General features: G+C 43.5%; 1 protein-coding gene across 1 annotated transcript in view; it reads left to right on the top strand.

Annotated features, from left to right (window-relative positions):
* Window positions 1-574: 574 nt before the first annotated feature.
* Window positions 575-19,620, top strand: part of ACTN2 (actinin alpha 2) — a 78,039-nt gene continuing 58,993 nt past the window's right edge. The window contains exon 1 of the mRNA XM_065922244.1: window positions 575-863. Within this exon, the coding sequence (XP_065778316.1) occupies window positions 738-863 (126 nt within the window). The 5' untranslated portion in view covers window positions 575-737. The remainder of the gene's footprint in view (window positions 864-19,620) is intronic.

The following is a 19,620-nucleotide window of genomic DNA, read 5'->3' as shown; positions in this document are numbered from 1 at the left end:
ACTTTCAGCCTTTGGTTTGGTTCCTGACTTCTTAACCCGGTTGGTCCAAGGCCTTTGCCTTGATTTCCCCAGGTGAGGGCAAGGGAGGAGAGTAAGAAGAAAAGGGAGTCTGTAGCTTCTGAGCTTTACTTTTTAGGGGTGTGTGTGTGTGGAATATATGAATATGTGGGGACACATGGAAAACGTGAATACGCTGGGCAACACAGATGTGCCGGGGGTGGGGGGTTGGCCAGGGACCCAAGCCGTGTGCGTCCCTCCTCTGATCCCCGAACACCCAAGCACCCGGGTAACCCACCTGGGCGCCCGCGAGTCCTGCTGCTCCATGAGCCTCAGGGTGGACGGGAGGCGTGGGCAGGTGCCGGTGGACTCAGCTCGCCGTGGGGCAGGCTTGGGGTGGCGCCGGGCGTGCGGACCCCAGTCGCCGGGCCCCGCCGCCAGCCAGCACGTGCTGGAGCGACGCGGGCGGGCGCGGGCGGAGGCCCGGGCGGGGCGGGGGCGCGGCCGGGCGGCCACGTGACGGGCGGCGCGGGTATTAAGCGGCGCGGCAGGCGCTCGGAGCCCGAGCTGGTGCTTCGCCCGCGACCCAGCGCCCAGCGTGCCGCCCCGAGAGGACCGCGCGAAGGTCACCCCGCGCCCGCCTGCCCGCCGCCCGCGCCTCGCCGGCTCCGCCGCGTCTCCGCCCGCCCGCCCGTCCGACCCCGCGCGCCGCGCCGCCGCCGCCGCGACCACCGAGCGCCATGAACCAGATCGAGCCTGGTGTGCAGTACAACTACGTCTACGAGGATGACGAGTACATGATCCAGGAGGAGGAGTGGGACCGCGACCTGCTCCTCGACCCCGCCTGGGAGAAGCAGCAGAGGAAGGTCAGCCGGGGTCGCGTGCTCGCCGTCTGCGGGCTCGACCCGCCGGTCCGCGTGTCCCCTTAGCCGGGGGCCGCCCGCGCGGGGTCGCCGCCGACCGGGGGGACCCGCGGGAGGGCGCTCGATGAAGGGCTGTGTGGTCCCGTGGCCTAGTGGCCCGGGTGCCCCGGGAGAGAGGCGATAAAGTCCGGGGACGGTCACGGAACCGGGCGTCGTGGGCGCGCGCCCGCGCGTGTGCGTGGGTGCGCGCGTGTGTCAGACAGGAGTTACAAAACGGAATGTTAAGCGAGGAACAGTGCGGGCGTTTCAGTTTTAACCTGCATTAGACCAGAATCGGAGAGTCTCAGGTCCGCTTCTGACCCCTCAAGTCTGTGACCTTCGCTACAGAGTTATCTCCTGGTCCCGTCGTGTTCAGTAACCGTCCCCCCAAATTAAAGAGGTCAAATGAACATCAGCTTCATTCCGATTTTCACAGGGCTGCCCCAGAGAAGAACTGGAAATCATTTATTAAATGTTCTGGGGCTTCTTGGAGAGGGATGCTGTATGAACACCAGACATTCTCCCACAAAGTAATAGTTATTTCACACTCTATTTATGGTTCGTTGAGGTAAGCACGCAGGGACGAGGGAGTCAGCCAGCTCTAAAAGTTCCCTGCTCATCTTGGTTGGCGCTCTCTGGGGGCCCAATGGAACATTCCACTATTTCAAGGTTTCTTCTTGATCCCCTTGGCTAGAACTCTAGGGACTGCTCCCGGGAGGCTAAATCCCGCCTCCGTTTGACTGGGCGCAGAGCCTGGCCCGGTCAGGGATGCCAGCCCAGACCTGCTCACCCAAGCTTCTGATGACAGTGTCCTGGCAGAAGCAGAGTGCCCTATGCTTTTTCACCCCCTGTTTTTCTTGGGGTGGGGCAAAGTGGGTTTCCCTTCTAAGGGCCTGCTTTTAAGTGGATAACGTCTGTTGACCATATGTGTGCATGGGAATGCTCTGTTTAGCTGCCATAGTGGGTGATTATCTGATAGCGCCTGGTGAATAAGTGTCTGGCTACAGGGGACACATCCCATACTCTTAACAAACAGAAGCAGAGAGGTCTCATATTCGGATGATTATCAAATAACCATTTTAGAGGGTTTTTTGGTTATTCATAAAATAACCAAATATTTTCGAATCCAGATTTTTCTTTTGTTGTCATTTCTCCGTTAAGGAGACCACTTAATAAATTATTTATTTGAAAGCTCGTGTTTAGCTACATTTCATTCTCCCTCTGAGTCCCTACCTTCTTGAAAACAGTGGAATGAGAGTGATAAGCGGAAGTTGAGTCTATAGAGGAGAATAAAATTTCAGACCTTCTACAGTTTTTAAAATGACTTATTGTGAGGGAAACACCTGGCCTGAGGATTATTACTGTTTATTATTACTGTGTCATCTGGGCTGATGGACACATCATCAGTCAGAAAAAAGTTAACTTGTTGCTTTAATTTTTAACAGTGTGTTTATTTTTTTTAAAAGTTTTCCAGTTTTGATTACTACATTTTTTTCATTTTTTTTTTTTAAGTTTTAAATCTTTGTTGCAAAGATTGCTTTTTTTCTCTCATGATAGGTAGCCTGCTCATCATTTTTGAAAGTAATAGTCTAATCACAATAGTTTCTGTTGATTTTTTAAAATTACAGTACAGGGCAGGGTTAATTTTAGTTTGCAACGGCCATATAGACATATGTCATGTATACATATATGTATATAAAATATATATATATTCACATACATAGTTTTTAATTATTTTACATATAATATATAATTATATATAATTTTTAATACACACTATTTGGCCATATAATTTCTTTGTTGTAATTTTTTAAAGTTTGGTGTTCCTATGTGAATATATTATTAAAACTGTATAACACTTGAAATATATTATTAAAAAACAGACATATGTCCTGCTGCTGCTGCTGCTAAGTCACTTCAGTCGTGTCCAACTCTGTGCGACCCCATAGACGGCAGCCCACCAGGCTCCCCCCGTCCCTGAGATTCTCCAGGCAAGAACACTGGAGTGGGTTGCCATTGCCTTCTCCAGTCCTGGTCGTAATAATAATAATAATGCTAAAAAGTGAGAATTCATTTTTTTTCTCAGATACACTGAGTGCTGTGTTGTGACTTTAGGGAAAAACAGAACAGAAGGAAACTCTCCATTAGGACTTGGACCTGAACAGATCCAGAAGATCCTCTACTTTCTACTTTTTTGTAGAGAACCCACTCGAGGCAGTAAAATAAAATAGTTCTGAACTGAGAGGTCCTGGCAGCCAGAGCAGTGGCCTCTATTTATGTCCTATGAGCCAAGCTGCTGGAACAGGACAAGGATGAAATGCCATTGTTTCTATTGTGGGCCATCTTCTCCACGCTTGCCGTTTCAGTGATATGCCGGGTATGAGATCTGTCAACAGATGCTGGTAACACATGATGACGTCTGCAGTGTTATAATGGATGTGGGGCCTAATTATATCCACAGTTCACAGAGTCTCATGGGCTGTGGTAATCCTTGCTCTCTGGGATGGAATTCCTCACTACAGAAGGACTTAGTAAAAGTATAGTGCTGTGTGTGTGTGTGATGAGAGGTGGTTTTTTTTTTTTTACATTAATTTTGTCATCTTGACTATTTTAAAGTGTACAGTTCAGTGGTGTTAAGTACATTCATATTGTGTAGTCAGTCTCCATAACTCTTTCCTTCTTGCAAAACCCATTAAACCCAAACTCTGTACCCAATGAACAATAATTTTCTATCCCACCCCCCACCCCCAGCTCCTGGCAACCACTCTTCTACTTTCTGTCTCTATGAATTAGACCCCTAGGGACCTGCTCCTGGAATCGTACACTAATTACCCTTTAGTGTCTGGTTGATTTCACTTAGCATCATGTCCTCTAGGTTCATCAATGTTGTGTCATGTGTCAGAATGTCCTTACTTTTTAAAGCTGAATAATAATTCACTGACTGTATGGACCACATATTTTGTTTATCCATCCATTGATTGATTCACCCATGGGTTGCGTCTACCTTTTGGTTATTATAAATAGTGCTGTGAACATGGGTATATAAGTACCTCTTCTTAACCTTGCTTTCAGGTTTTTTTTTTTTTTAATTATGTACCCAGAAGTGAAAATCTCTGGATCTTCTGGCAATAATTGGCTTTCAATTTTTTGACAATGCACTGTTCTCTTGCCACAGTTTAGAAGGGGTTGAATTTAGCAAGAGTGTGTAAAGATGCTTCAGAGTTCTCCCCTGCTCTTTCCAGGGGTATTTGAGAATATTTGTATTCATGAAAATGGGGCTGTCTTCAGTGGACTTTTAAAACTTCTAGGTCTTTGTTGCTTAGATATAAGTTTCTCCTGGAAGCACAGAGCACATTCAGCCTTTAATTCAACAGCAGCTTAATTGGGAGGTGACTTGTCAGAGCAGCAATGCTGAATATGTGTGCTATCTCCGTGGGCACAGAGTGCTGTCCTTCACCACCCTGCAAGGCTAAAACAGGCCTTTTAAGGAAGTGACTGTGTGTTTTGATACATAAAAGCTTCTTCCATCCTTAATCTGTAAGAGCTAGGTGATCAAAACACTTTTCTGTTCATTGTCAAGAGCATAAGAGAGTTGTTCACTTATTCCACATTCAGAATTCTGATCAGTTCTCATTGTTTCTAAAGAAAGTTCTGTGTACTCACAATTTAGGTGGACCAGCTCACCCTTCACCTCAGCGCACCGGCTGTCAGTCCTGCCATCAGACTAAAATGTTGCCACGTGGGGTCAGGCAGTGTGGAAGGACACTTGTGCAGGTCCGGATTAAACAGAGCGCTCAGAAGCTGCCAGTTGCTGCTTTCCGTGTTCTGACGAGCAGCTGTTGGCGTAGGATGCAGGTACAGGCTGTTTCACCCTGCACATTGGAGTATGCTCTTGTGGGAATTTTTCCTGGGGAAGAAAAGGTGAGAATCGTTCCAGCAAGGTGAATGATGAACCAAGGGCCTGTGAAATGTCTCAAATTCATGAGACCTAGATGAACCTCAACTCCACCTGGTACCCTCTCTTTGACCGTAATTAAGTCACTAGACCTTTAGATTTGTGTCTCTTCATCTGGAAAATAAAGATAAGGGATTCCCTGTCTTTTTGTCTCATAGTTTTTCGGAATCAGATGGTCAAACTAGTTTCCATCGAAGGGGCTTTGTAGACCACACAGTGATCTGTAAATGTTATTACTATCCGTGTGCAGCCAATAGTTGTTAATTTCACCAGGCAGTGTCGATAGTAATCAGTATTGTGGTTGGACTTTGGAGGGAAGAAGAAGCACGTCGTTTGTTCCTTAGTGATTTGGATGTACTTTTTGTGTGTGCAGTAAAATGTACAGAGCATAAGTGGTACCCTTTTAACCTTTTTTAGGTGTACACTTCAGTGACATGACTACAGTCACATCTGACCTGGAGGGGTCGGTGGGGGAGGGTGAGAAAGTCACCAAGTGGCCAGACCGGGACACTCAGCTCCGTGTTAATGGATGTGCTTGCTGACATGTCTGCTATTCAAGATGTGTTTGAGGAAGTGTGAAAATGAGAGGAACTTAGCTGAAGCCAAAGATGCAGATTCAGCCCCAGTGCTCTGTGACAACCTAGAGAAGTGGGATGCAGTGAGAGGTAGGAGGGAGGTTCGAGAGGGAGGGGACATATGTATACTTCGGGCTGATTCATGTTGATGTATGGCAGAAGCCAACCCAATATTGTGAAGTAATTGCTCTCCAATTAAAAATAAATAAATAAAAAACAAATTCAGAAAGAAAATTACATTGGTAACCTGGGGAGCCAGGTTATAGAGGACCTAGGATGCCAGGGTGAGTGTGGAGTTTGTGGTCCAAGAGTGCTCTCGGGAATGCTTGAGCTAGGAGGAGCCATGTTTCAAGTAGTTTATTGTTTGTGGAATAAACCGGAGTCGGTAAGCGCCTGAGGTGGAGGATCCAGGTAGAACTCATTACAGGGACTATACATTTCAAGTGGTGAGGATTAGAAACAGTGTTGAGGAAGGCATTGATTTGAGAGAGATCAGGAGGGATTATAAAAAGTATTAAATAACCCCATGTGGTTCCCTGGCAGGCCGTTGTATAAATCCAATTAAGCGGACATGATCTCACCATTAGAGCCCCTGGACTTAAAACTCAAGATAGTGATATTGACAAGTAACCAAACTGACTAGGAGTACCTGCTTCTCCTCTAGGAGATGTGTCTGGGCGGAAAGCTAACCGTTTATGGGATGTATCATCCAGTGCAGGGGGCTGAGTGCTGAGGGGCCAGCGGTGCATCCAGGTGGCTGTTGCCTAAAGAGAGGGCTGGAGTGTCAGGTATCCTTGGATGTCCAGAGAGAGTTGATGATGGGCAGGCTTATAAGGCAGGATCTTGTGGGAGCCCTAAGAGACCTCTGCCCCCAGAGTGGCCGATGTTCTCAAGGTGCCCTTGGTGTGCTATGCAGAGCCACAGGAGCAGTAGCTGGAGGTGGAGAAGTCAGTCTTTGTTCGTCTTCTTTTAGGTACTGTGATATGTCCTGGAGTCTGCCCTTAACCCTTCAACCTAATTCACCGAGGAAGAAACTTGAACCCAAAATGAGCTTTTCCGAGAGTGTGGGAGGAGGAATAGAACTCTTCGCTGGGAAGCCTAATGAACACAGCTTCAGAAAACTGTCAGAATGCCCTGCAGTTGATTGCTGCAGCTGGGAGACACCTACATAAAAGGCGCAGCGCCGGGGTGGGTGGGGGTGCTCCCATGACGAGCAGAGGAGTTGACATGGAATACGTTGGAGGACAGTCAGAACTGTACCACTGTTTCCCTGGGAACGGGACTGGTTCTTCCAGAAAGAACAGAAAGCAAAGATGAGGGGAAATCGCTTGCTAACTACTGTGCTAGACGAATTTCTCAGGCAGGAACATCTCAAACACAAGAGATGGGTCTGTCTAAAGAAGGCTGAGGGCTATGTTTTACACAAGCACCTGTCAGCAATTGCACACACACCTCTGAGTATACCCCTACCCACAATTTCCTTGAGCAGAAACCATCAGTAGAAGATTGCTTTTCCCCTTGCAGCCTGTACTCAAGAGCAGAATAGCAGTGGAGCAGGAGCGTGGCTGATCGTTCTTTCATCCTTCTGGCAGCTGTTGATCACGGTCATGCTGGGGACCAGGGTTAGGGCATGGAGTTGGCTCCATCCCATGCCGTAAGGGGCTTGCAGCATAGTTCAGGAGACAAGCTAGTGAGAAGCACAGAGGAGGGACTGGCGCACAGAATGAAGCGGGGAACATTGCCGGAGCCCCTTCTGCGTGGTTTCTGGTCACAGTGCTTGGAAGCGTCTTCCCCTCTGGCACCCAGGTGGGGAACCGGGGAGTTACCCTCGAGCCCTCGCCCTCTCCCAGCCCCTGTGGAGCCCGCTCCTGAAGTCTCCCAGCCCTGCCCCTTCCTCCCATCACGTGCTTTAAGGCCCTTCAGAGCCTCTGTGTTCACTGTCTGGATGGGGGCAGTGGCCTCTGCTTTGTCACCCTTCCACACTCCGCGCTTGTGCTCAGACTCATCCCCCTGATGCTGCAGGAGTGATCTATATGAACTACAAGCCTGGTCGTGTGTTTCTACTTAAAGCCTCTCTGTGGTTCTTTTTTAAAATGTATTTATTTGGCTGCTTCGGGTCTTAGGAGTGGCACACGGATCTTTGACGTGTTATTTGGGATCTTTCATTGCTGTGCAATGACTGGTTGTGGCTTGCAGGCTTCATTGCTCTGTGGGAACTTAGTTTGCCAGCCAGGGATTGATCCCATGTCCCTGCATTGCAAGGCAGATTCTTAACCACCGGACTACCAGGGAAGTCTCCCTCTGTGGTTCTTTATTGCCTTGAGGGGACCTTTCAGACCTCTCACAGGGGTTTGGGAGGTCAGGCCAGCCTCTGTCTGCTACTCCTCTTACCCCAAGGGTTCTTGGCGTCACCGTGTTGTTTTTAGTTCATCCCTTTGCTCCTCCCCGCGTTCTGGGAGTTCTTCCTGCTCAGCCCCCTCCTCTAGAGCCTGACTCACTAGATGCTCTCCTGGTCTCTCCCGTGAGCAGATGCTCTTCTCTGGTCCCCTGGGCCTACTCAGAGTCTGCACGCACATCTGTGAAGTACAGAAATTATAAGTCATATTTCAGAAAAGAATCTAGTACAGTTATTAATAAATTTTTTCTTGCAATCTTTGTAACTCTGCAAGCTACAGATGTATTAAATCCAACTCACGCTTGTTTAATGTTTTCTCAAAGCATTTTCTCAAGTTCCACAAATGATGGATTTCTCCAACTTAGTTCTTATTCTAAGACTGATCCTAGAAAGAGAATCTGCTTAATGTTTTTTAAAAGTTGCAATTTAGAGATTTGGGGAATAAAATAAAACCACACATATAGATATATTTAAATGATAATAAAACATGTCACCACATGAATGAACAAAATTCTGATAACCTAGATTTGATTTCATATGACTCTTTTGTCCAGGTTGAATACATCTACTCATGTAATAAAATTCCAAATTCATTTAGACAGAGAAATATACATTTAAATTTGTTCTTCCGTATGTAAAACCTGGTAAAACAAGAATTTTTAGAAGACATGCCAGGCTTCACAGTAGCAGGATTAGAAAATAGGGACGAGATGCAGGTGATTCTGCAGAGTGTGTGGGCCCTGGAAAAGAATCTGCCTGGGGCAGTCTTGGTAGAAGCCAAATCTAGGACTACAGGGTTGACTTTGAGTTGTTGTGTTTGTTTGTTTTTGCTAGGGGGTAAATATGTTAGGCATCATTCCTAGGGATTACTACATAATGAAAATAGGTTCTTATTAGTGTCTGTTACAACATGAAAAAGCTTGCTATCTTAGTAAAAACCTCCTTTTCTTTCTTTTTTTTTTTTTTTTTAGTAATTGTGAGGGCCAAGTGGACAAGTAGGTGACTATGAGATTGGGGTGGAAAATGACAACAGCATTTGATATTGAAGGTATGACTGCATCTTATATAGATGCTTATAACTGAGATTGGCAAATCAAGAAATCCTATCTTTTTTAGAGTTCTGAGGGGTCTTTAAGTTACTTTATCATAGTCGAATAGGATGGGAAGATAATAATTACTTAGAAAATAATCTCATTGCTTTTTAATAGAATTTTAAGATATTTTGTACTTACTAGGTTGACCATAGGAAATTTTTGACACTAACCATTTTGACCTCCCCAAATTGCAGTTTTTTATGGCTCAACCCGATAAAACCACTTTATCACAGCTATTGTCCCACTATATTCGGAGTACAGTATTTGACCAAGAGCTCACAATAGCCAAGCCATAAAACTGAAATCAGCTTGTTTCTAGTCTTATCTCTAGTGCCTTTGGTATCCAACTGGGAAAATAGGGTGGTGGTTAGGTTTTTGTGGCAGTAAAATTGAGAGGTTTGGATTGAGGGGTTGACAGCCCATGGAAACATCGAAAAGAAAGGTCAAGCTTAGAGATTTACATGCAGAAGTTACCTGCTCAGAGCACAAGTTTGAAACTGTTAGGAGGGGGACCTGGAATGTGTACCTGGCAGACGCTGAGGTGAGCTAACATCGAGGGCTCCTGCAGGAAGCAGTAATTACCGAAATGTGGAAGCACTGCTTCTCTGGATGAAAACATGCATTTATTGGACGACTTGGAACCACTCAGACTGTCACAATGTCTTTGCTTTTCTTCCTGGAGAAATCTCACCTTGGTGTTTTGTTGGAACTTTGCCAGTCCATCTGAATCTGGCATTTGAATTGGTTTAGTTGCTAGAACAGAAACCCAGGGACTTGGCACCGTGGAATGCGAGATCTTTTAGCTCATGAGATAAGTTATGGTTTCCAAAGGAAGTGAAAAGCTGTAAGAAACTATTTGTGGTGGTGTGCTTAAGTCTCTGACATAAAATTGTTCCGCAACTGGAATGGCCAAGGTGGGGCCTTCTTGAGGAAGACTGTATTGCAAATTTGTAAGGATTACTAAGAGAAGTAGTTTCATGACTGAAAAGAATTAGTTTCATCTTAACATACTGAATGTAGGATTCAACCGCAAGGTAGATTTCTCTTTTCTGTTTTTGTTTATTATTATTTGGCTGCACCATGCAGCATGGGGGATTTAGTTCCCCAACTAGGGATTGAACCCGCGCACCCTGAATTGGAAGCTCAGAGTTTTAACCACTGGAAAGTCAGGGAAGTTCCTAATATCCCCTAATTTTCCTTTCATCCTTAGGTTACCTAGAAAAGTGTTATTGAATTTCCAGTTATCTGGGAATTTTCTGGAGGGCTTTTTGTTTCTGATTTCTAACTTAATTCTGTTGTGGTCTGAGATACTTTGTTTGACTTATATTCATTTAAATTTATTGAGAGTTGTTTCATGGCTCTGAATATGATATATCTTGCTGCTCATGCTGGTTCTTCATAATCCCCAAGTCTCATTTGAGTGATTCAAAGTGCCCATAATAGAAACCTGCACACACTGTGGGTTTTGTTATAGGAGAGAAAGGCTGAGCTCTGGGAGTCATGACTGCCAAGGAAGTCCCAACTTTTTCTGTTTTATTGTTTATAAAATTTTAAAAATGAGACGAATGGTGGCCCTCATTTAGGTGTTTAGTTTCAAGTTTGTTTATTTTTTAATTGTTTATATTTGTTTTTTCCGTATAACAATACAAGAAAAATATTCCAATAAGACAGTAAAAATGATATGTTAAAATATGGGTTTTTTTGCCCGTGGATTAAAAAAAGAGGGGGAGGGGATTTGGCACATGGCTCCCAGTATTCCAAGCTATTCACTGTTCTAGGGCAGAGCAGCTGTTTATTGAGAATTTCCAGGCACTGTTTTAACCATACGTATTATTTTATTCCAGTGTCACAGCAGTCTTAAGAGATGAGTATTGTGGTTCTTACTTTTCCATTAGGGACATTAAGTAACCCACCTACGGGTGGTTGAGGGTAGGGAAGTGGTAACTGGGAAATGTACACAGAATTTTGTCTATATTACAAAGATATTATCCTTCACAGTCAAAATTTTATAAAATACAGAGGTGCTAATTCTTTTATTGTGTATTTTGATCTGCAAGCGGCAGAGCTGAATTTTATATCCAGGTAACTTATCTCCAAAAGAGGTGCTTTTATTTTTATTTTTAAAAGATATATCTTGTTGAAGTTTGATTGATTTACAATGTTGTGTTAATTTCTGCTATACAGCAAAGTGATTCAGTTATACACATATATTCTTTTTCACATTCTTTTCCATTATACTTTCTTACAGGATATTGAATATAGTTCCCTATGCTATACAGTAGGACCTTGTTGTTTATCCTTTATATATTGGATTGAGCCAAAATATGAGTTGATCAGAAAATTCATTCAGGTTTTCCCATAGCATCTTATGCAAAAACTCTTAACGAACTTTTTGGCCAACCCAAAATATAATAGTTTGCATCTGCTAAACTCAGATTCCCAATGCCTCCCTCCTTCAATGCCCCATTTGAAAGGGAGTGTGTGTCTGAATTTTTAATTTCTAAGTGGGTCAAGGGGGACTATCTGATGAGAGTGAGAAAACTAAATTCTGAGACATGGAAAATATTGTCCTTCCAAGATTTTCCCCTAGTCAGGCTCTAGCAATCGCTCTATCCCACAGAAATGCCAGAGGAGGAGCAAAGGGACCACAGGAAAAGCCAACTGCATCTTTCAAATGGAGGCTTATTGGACATGCCACTAAGGGCACATCTTTGGAATTAACTACTGGTCTGTCTGACACAGTTCCAAAAAGAAACTGGAGTTCAGGATGCCTAAGTAATTGAGTCAGTTCCCTTTTGGAACGAGAAAAGGAGACTTCCAGAGGCAAGAGTGTAGATCAGAGCCATCTTCCTGCAGACATGATGTCTTAGTGGACAAGGATGCTCGCCAAGACTGGGCTCCATAGACATCTGGCCAGTGGCAGTGCCCAGGACTCCCTTCACTTTACATTGAAAATATCCTGCCTTTCTTTTATTTATTTTTAACTTATAGAAAATTTCAAACATACACAGAAGCAGAGAGAACACACAGTGAATCCCTCTGAACCCCACCAGGTGAAGGTAACCCAAGTTTCACAAATAAAGGATACCCAGCTATGCCCCCGCCTCAGCTTTACTGAGGTGTCGTTGAGAAGTGAAAAACTGTATGTATTTAGTGTGGCACATGTTTTGATAAATGTGTACATTGTGAAGTAGTTACCAGGAATGTCCAATCCTAAAAGGAAAAAAAAGTTATGTTCAACCGATGCTTTACTCTCTAAACAAAATTGTGAAGCAAAACTGCCAAGTGACCCAACTGTTACTTTCCCTGTTTTGAAAGTTCTGGCTTCTCCCCCAAACCCAGGCTTCCTGCTACCTGCTTTTGACCATCCAGGCCTCTTCCCTGCTCTGCTTGGACACCTCTCTTAACCCCCAGTTCCCCTGATAATTTCTCACAGTGTTATGATTCTGTTATGATTGTCTGTTCCTAAAAACTAAAGATTTTTAGGCAAGACCTGCCTTCCCAAGGATCATCAATTTTTTTAACTTTTTTTTTGGCTGCACTGGGTCGTAGTTGCTATGCACAGGCTTTCCCTAGTTGTGAGGAGTGGGGGCTCTGCTCTATTTGTGGTGTGCAGACTTTTCATTGCAGTGGCTTCTCTTGTTGCGGAGCACAGGTTCTAGGGCATGAAGGTTTCAGTAGTTGTAGCACGCAGGCTTAGTTGCCTCACAGCATGTGGAATCTTCCTGGACCAGAGATCAAACCATTGATAGGTGGATTCTTAACCACTGGACCATCAGGAATGTCTAGGGGATCATCAATATTTTAACGGTGACCTTTCTAAGACAATAATGCTGTTGTCTTATTCCTAGTTCCAAGAAGAACCCTAATGGTGAATTTCAGGCTTGGAAGGGGAAGAGAACAAAATTGTGCCAAGAAACTTCTGTTGGCAGAGGCAAAGCCTTTTAACATCCTGTAAATGTGGTGGATGGGTTCACTGTAGTTTGTGGCCCCATGTGAGAAGGCAGTACTGGTAGGCTCTTTCCCTTCTCTTGCTGCAGGCTGATCTGGTAAATTGACCCCATAGCCTCCTTCAGGTTTATTGGTCTGACTCCTGTGGCCATTGCTTTTACAGCTTTGAGTTGGGAGCTTGAATTTGAGACAGGAGGTGGGAACAGTGTCTGAAGATGCTGAATTTGATACCTCTGCATCTTTATTTCCTCCACCACCCCCAGAGGAGAGCCAGAGGAAGGAGCCGAACAGACATGTAACGTGTCTTTGGGGAAAGGTTATTTTTAGGGGCAGTCTTGCCAAGACTGCTTCCGGAGCTTTTATTTAGACATAGATCAGGTCCTCACCTGCTTAGGTATGTGAATTTCTAGGGGAGACCTGGAAGGGATAGGGGCTATCTGCCTATCGCAGTTCCAGGCCACCTCCTTCCTTACAAAGATTCATTTTATTTGTTTCCCAGCCTTTACTGAGATGTAATAGACATTTAACACTGTTGAATTAACTTAGTTGAAGGCGTATAGCATGATGCCCATCTCTCAGATTTTCAACTCTTTATGAAAGGAAATGAGGGGGGGCAGAGATTGATCCCAGAGGTTGGGTGACCCCCTCATCTAGGTTTTCCCAAGACAATCTCAGTTGTGGCTCTTGTCCCAGAGTAATTATAAATAATGTCACCTTTGACCCTCAGAGGTGGTCTGGCTTAGACTTCAGATTCTATGGTCACTTTGTTCAGAGGAAATACACAAGACCATTTCAAAGAAGGTTAAAATAATATCAAGACCCAAATAATTTGTATATTGGACAATAATGCCTTTTTCTGAACGTTCTGGCCTATTTCTGAACTTGAAAAAAACACAAATATTAGTGAAATGAGAGCTCTAAAACCGACTGATTTCAGTATCAGAGCCCAGTAATTTCTGAGTCTTCTAACTCACGAATCCTTTAGAAGAAGCCTTGCAGCCAGCGGTGGGAGTGAGCCCTAAGTCTGAGAGGTATGGGACCACCGACCTCACTGGAGGCCTCCCATGGGCCAGGTTTACCTCTGAAGTTCACAATTTTGGTAGTTTGTATACCGTCTGTGTAGTCTTGTAAGTAGTATTTATGCTCATACCTCAGATGGCTTGATAATAATATGTGCTAGACTTTAAGGGTACTGCTTTTGCACATCTAGAAAATTAAGGATTTGGACTTCACCAGTGGCTCAGGGTAAAGAGTTCGCCTGCCAATACAGGAGACATGGGTTTAATCCCTGATCCCTGATTCATGCAACCAAGCCCATGCTCCAAAGCTATTGAGCCTGTGCTCTGGAGCCTGCGAGCTGCAACTACTGAGCCCCCGTGCTGCAGCTTCTGAAGCCCATGCACCCTGGAGCCTGTGACCCACAACAAGAGGCATCACAGCAACGGGAAGTTCACACATCGCAACTAGAGAGTAGCCCCTGCTTGCAGCAACTAGAGGAAACCCATGTAGCAAGGAAGACCCAGCACAGTAAACAATAAGTAATAAAAATAAATGAAAATCCTAAAGTGCTAATCGCTCAGTCGTGTCCAACTCTTTGCAACTCCATAGACTGTAGCCTGTGAAGCTACTCTGTCCAAGGAAGAATACTGGAGTGGGTAGCTGTTCCCTTCTGCAGGGGATCTTTCTGACCCAGGAATCGAACCTGGGTCTTCTGCATTGTGGATAGATTCTTTACCACCTGAGCTACCAGGGAAGCCCAAAAAATCTGAGTTAAACATTATTAAAATATCTGGACCTATTTCCAAGATCAGATCTCTAAGTTTGTTTTTATGACACCTTAAGTCTTTTTCTTACAAAAAATGATACATATCTTTAGAGACTTGAAAGTCTGCTAGTAAAGTAGGAATAAGTATATTTACTGTGGGATAAAATTGTGTTTAATGTAAAGTTGTCCCTTCTGTGATGAGGTAGGGCAGTCACCTTGGGGGTCCTTTAAGGACTTGGTCGGGAAGCAGGGAAATTGCTGTCAGAAATACCTGGGGGGTGACCGTGGGTCTATTGCTGTCACTGGTGTCTGGGTAACTAGATACTAAGGACTCCAAAGGATTTCTCTTCCACGGCCCTTGGACTTGGACAGTGTGTACCGTCTCCATGGGGCATTTTTTGTTGTTGTTGGAGTATAGTTGATTTACAGTGTTGTGTTAGCTTCAGGGGTATAGCAAAGTGAATCAGTTATACATATACATATGTCCATTCTTGTTTTTTTTTAAGATTATCTTCAGATATAGGCCATTACAGAGTGTTGAGTAGAATTCTCTGTGCTATGCATTAGATTCTTACCACTTATCTATTTTATATGATATTTTAAAATGTGATATTGAACGAGGGATTTCTACTGTGAAACTTACAAAAAAAGAAAGCCTTGAAGTAGCACTTTATCAAATGGTTAACGTCAGAAATTTAGACTTGCTGGAATATGTTCAATTTAAATTGCTTTCCTTTTTTAGGTAGAATGACAAAGGCTGAGGAAAGTAAAGCTAGTTAACATAATTACAGCTAACCAGAGAAGGGCAGAGAATCTAACCTACCAGAATGTATAGAGTTTCCTAAACTACTTTTTGGAGATACGTTTTCAAATAATTGCCCAAGTCCTATGTCTTTATTACAGAAAATATGAAGAAGAAATTTTTTTAAAGTCACACCATAGAGAAAACTAGTGTTAACATTTTGTCATATTGCCTGCTAGATGACCTGAGGCCATAGTTGAAAAGCATATATTTATGTTTTATACTGTAATATATATTGTCTGAAATGATTTAGGATATGAAGACTTTTGAACACTTTTGCCCTCAGCGTGAGCCCTAGGGAAGAACTTCTTGATGGAGGAAGTGCCAGCCTGGTTCCCGCCAGTGGCAGGAGCTTTGGAAATGCCAAGCTTCCCTGTTCTGTGGCCCTTCTGCTTTGCAGAGCTTTCCCTGCATGTGGCGCAAACCTGTGATGGAGCTGACTGGGGGACTGTTACCCACTTAGAACCATGTGAGGGTTCAAACCACCAGCACAAAGCATGTGGCGTACTCCAGAGAGCCACTTCCTTCAAAATAGCACTTTTAGTTTCTCTGCGTAGGCAACCATTTATTTGGGTCCCTGAAAATAGTAACAGTATGGTGAACTTGAATTAAAGTATATTTATTTTGCTGTCTGGGTAGAACAAGCTGCTTCCCCAGTTGCCGGGATGGACTGGGGGGAGGGGACGGGGAGGAGGGGGAACACATCAGTAAGCTTTTCTTTAAGCTTGAATTCATCCTCAAGAAGAGGGTCATGAAAGTACAATGAATGCTGCTCTTGCCTATAACCAAGGAACAGTTGGGTCTGCGCTGACCCAGAGCCATGTCTTGCGCATAATTACCCAGGCTCAAAGGGAACAAGTTATTTTGGGAAGCATAGCTCAGGATCAATCGTATGTAAGGTTGTTTGTTGGGAGCCTTAAATGCTTGCTTACCAGAAAGTCCTCAAAGGAATTCTTCACCGAGGTTGTGCCAGCTTGGGGGAGGCAGGTGTGACCCCACGCAACTCCCAGCCAGAGGCTAAGTCAGGTTGTTGGCCTCAGGAAGTCTTTAAGCTCAGATGACCCGGCATCAGTAGCTTTCAGGTGGTTCTTTGAACTTACGTTTTTTCTTTTTTGTTTGTTTGTTTTAATACTTTAAAACAAAAAATGACCAAAACTTTGATTCTATGGATATTTGATTTGGTTAGCACATGCTTCCAGTCCTAAAATTGTTTGGGAAGAAACTGCATATTGCTAATCTTAACTTTCTTCTTTTCCATTTAACAGTTAAGATGGGGAGCTTCATCAAGATCATTTAATTGCCCTTTAGAAGACCAAATGCTGTGACTTTTTTAAAAATTCATTTTTAATTGGACAGTCCCTTTACAGTGTTGAGTTGGTTTCTGCTGTCGAGCAGTGTTGGATCAACTCTAAGTATACATACAATCCCGCCCTCTGAGCCCCGCTCCCGCCCATCTAGGTCACTGAGCACCAAGCCTCACTTCCTGCGCCCTACAGCAGATCCCCACTAGCTGTTTTCCGCGTGGTAATAATAATGTGTGTGTGTCGGTGTTGCTCTCTCAAGTCGTCCCACCCTCTCTTTCCACTGCTGTGTCCACAAGTCTGTTCTCTCAAGAACTGAAAAACGTCCCTTGGAATTAAAGTAATGGTAGTTTGGATTGCAAACTAGTATCGGGTCTGTGGCTGGGAGAACTGTTGATGTCCTTGCTAGGTTGCTTCTGTCTTGAGGGCAATAGAGATTGTAAAGATGAGTAATTGCAGCTGAAAAGTAAGAATTAGGGAATGAGTAATAAAGACTCCTGTAAGTGGTAATAAAATGTTTGTAGGGGATTTTCTTGAGTGGGGAGGAAATTAACAGATGGAAATATACTTTAGCTTCCAGAGAAATGTATGATTTTTTATGAAACAGAGAAAAGTGCTAAATAATTCAACTCAAATCCAATATTATTTATGGTGATCTGTATACGAGGGAACATGGGGACACACATTGGGATTGAAATGAGAAAGGGATGCAGTAAGCTGAGACTTCTGACAGTTGTCATTTTCACAGGACAAGGGAAGTGTACTGTCCTTAATATCAGTGAGTGATGGACTCCAGTTATTTTGGAGTCTATATTCTTTTTTGTAACATTTTTGTTAATGTCCTTTTTGTTTTTTATTGTCGTATAATTGATTTGCAATGTTGTGTTGGTTTCTGGTATACAGCCAAGCGATCCAGCTATACACCCATACATATGTATATGTATTAGCATATTCTTTTTTGCATTCTCCTCCATTACGATTTATTAGAGAATACTGAATATAGTTCCCTGTACCCTGCAGTGGGGCCTTGTCGTTTACTTTATGTACATTAGTTTGTATCTGCTGACCCTAAGTTACTGATCATCGCTCCCCCACCCTCATCCCTCTTTGGTAACCATGCATTTCTTTTCTGTAGAGATCATTCTTGTGCATTGATTACTACTGGCCTTCATCAAAATCAGATCAGTAAAATTTAGATCGGAATAGTGAATATTTGAGCACATTTGAATGTTTACCTCTTTTTAGAAGAAAGACTCTAAAACTATAAGACAGTTCTTAAGTAAAGGTAAAATCATGACTCTCATATAAGCAGAAAAATAAGCACGTGTTAAAGATGATATTTAACTAACTCATGAAAACTGGAGAGGTGTTCCATCTGGTTCAAAAGAGAATCTGAAGTACTGTTGTACACTTATAGATTAGGAGTATTGAAACTAATGTCTGAATATCCGTAGATACTTTTTGGTGGGAGCAAGGAGGATCGTCCCTGAACTGAACAAAAGGCATTCCTTCTCTGTAGAAAAGAACCGGTCTGCATTGCTCTCACTTATCTATTGGTTAGACCGGTGAGCTGTAGAATAACGTACATAGAAGGGGAGCTGTAGACAGTGCACCACTTGACCTTGGGAGCTCAGATTTTTCCTAACATAAAGTACCTTGTTATTTTAAAAACTTATTTATTTTTTAGTTGAAGGTAATTGCTTTACAGAGTTTTGTTGTTTTCTGTCAGACATCAACCTGAATCAGCCATGGGTATACATATATCCCCTCCCTCTTGAACCTACCTACAGTACCTTATTTAGCTATTTCCTCTTTCCAAATTTCGTGACTTTAATCTCTCCTATCCTTTCTGGAAGTTATGAAGGAGACTCCATGTATCAGACAGATTATTTCTTAAACCAGAATTAGTCTGGGCTAGACTTGGCTTTGTTTAAAACCTGAAAAGCATTTTTGTCCCATTAGGTAGCCTTGAGGATTGTTAGCACATTTTTAAATCTATTCTGAACATCCAGGGACTAAATGGAAGTTAGTTTTATGAACCTGGTGATTGAAACCTAAAATTCATGATGAAAACCAGAGCTGGTTAGGACTGTGTTTTCAAGGGCTGGGAAAGCCATTTTTACCCTCCCCACTTCAAGAATCACCCATTAGCCAGATTCTATTTTTAGATCCTCTTCAGTAGTGAGGATTTTCATGAGTAGTGAGCCATTTTTGGGGAGACAAGATTATAAACTCCTTTTTAAAAAAAAACGTTTAAGGATTCTCTAGTTAAGTTTGACATAATAAGAATCTTCCAAAGCCTGGAACTTGACTAGATAGAGATTTCTAGCTCTGCAGTGGTTTTTATTTTTTCAGTTTAAAAAATCTGATAGCTGTCTTCTTTGTCTCAGAAAGTCAAACAGATGTTATTCAGCAAATAGTTACTGAGTCCCACTGTGTCCCAGGATAAAGTGTCTGGAACCCAAAAATCCCATCTTTGGGAATTCCCTGGCAGTCCAGTGGTTAGGACTCTGAGCTTCCAAGCTGGGGGTCTGGGTTCGAACCCTTGTCAGGGAACCGAGTTTCCCACCAAATGTGTGGTGCAGGTAAAAAAAAGAAATCCCAGCTTCTCTCTGTGCCACTTTCACAGACATTTTTAGAATGTTCCAGGTGGTGGTATCACCCACCAGGTATTTCTGAGAGGATTTTTCCTGCTCCCCGACCAAGTCCTGAAAGCCTTCTCATGGTGACAGCCCCACTTGAGTTGCTCGTAGGCTTTGACACTCCTTAATTAGAGATTGTTAGCTATTCTCACATTGCCTAGAAAGAAAGCCTGAATCCTACTTGTAGGCAGTATTTGTTGGGGATGAATCAGTGGGAAAAGACTGTCTCTCTTTTTTTTCC

Source organism: Muntiacus reevesi, chromosome 2 (genome assembly GCF_963930625.1).
Source record: "Muntiacus reevesi chromosome 2, mMunRee1.1, whole genome shotgun sequence".
Lineage (NCBI taxonomy): Eukaryota > Metazoa > Chordata > Mammalia > Artiodactyla > Cervidae > Muntiacus > Muntiacus reevesi.
This window is presented reverse-complemented; position numbering and strand designations above follow the sequence as displayed.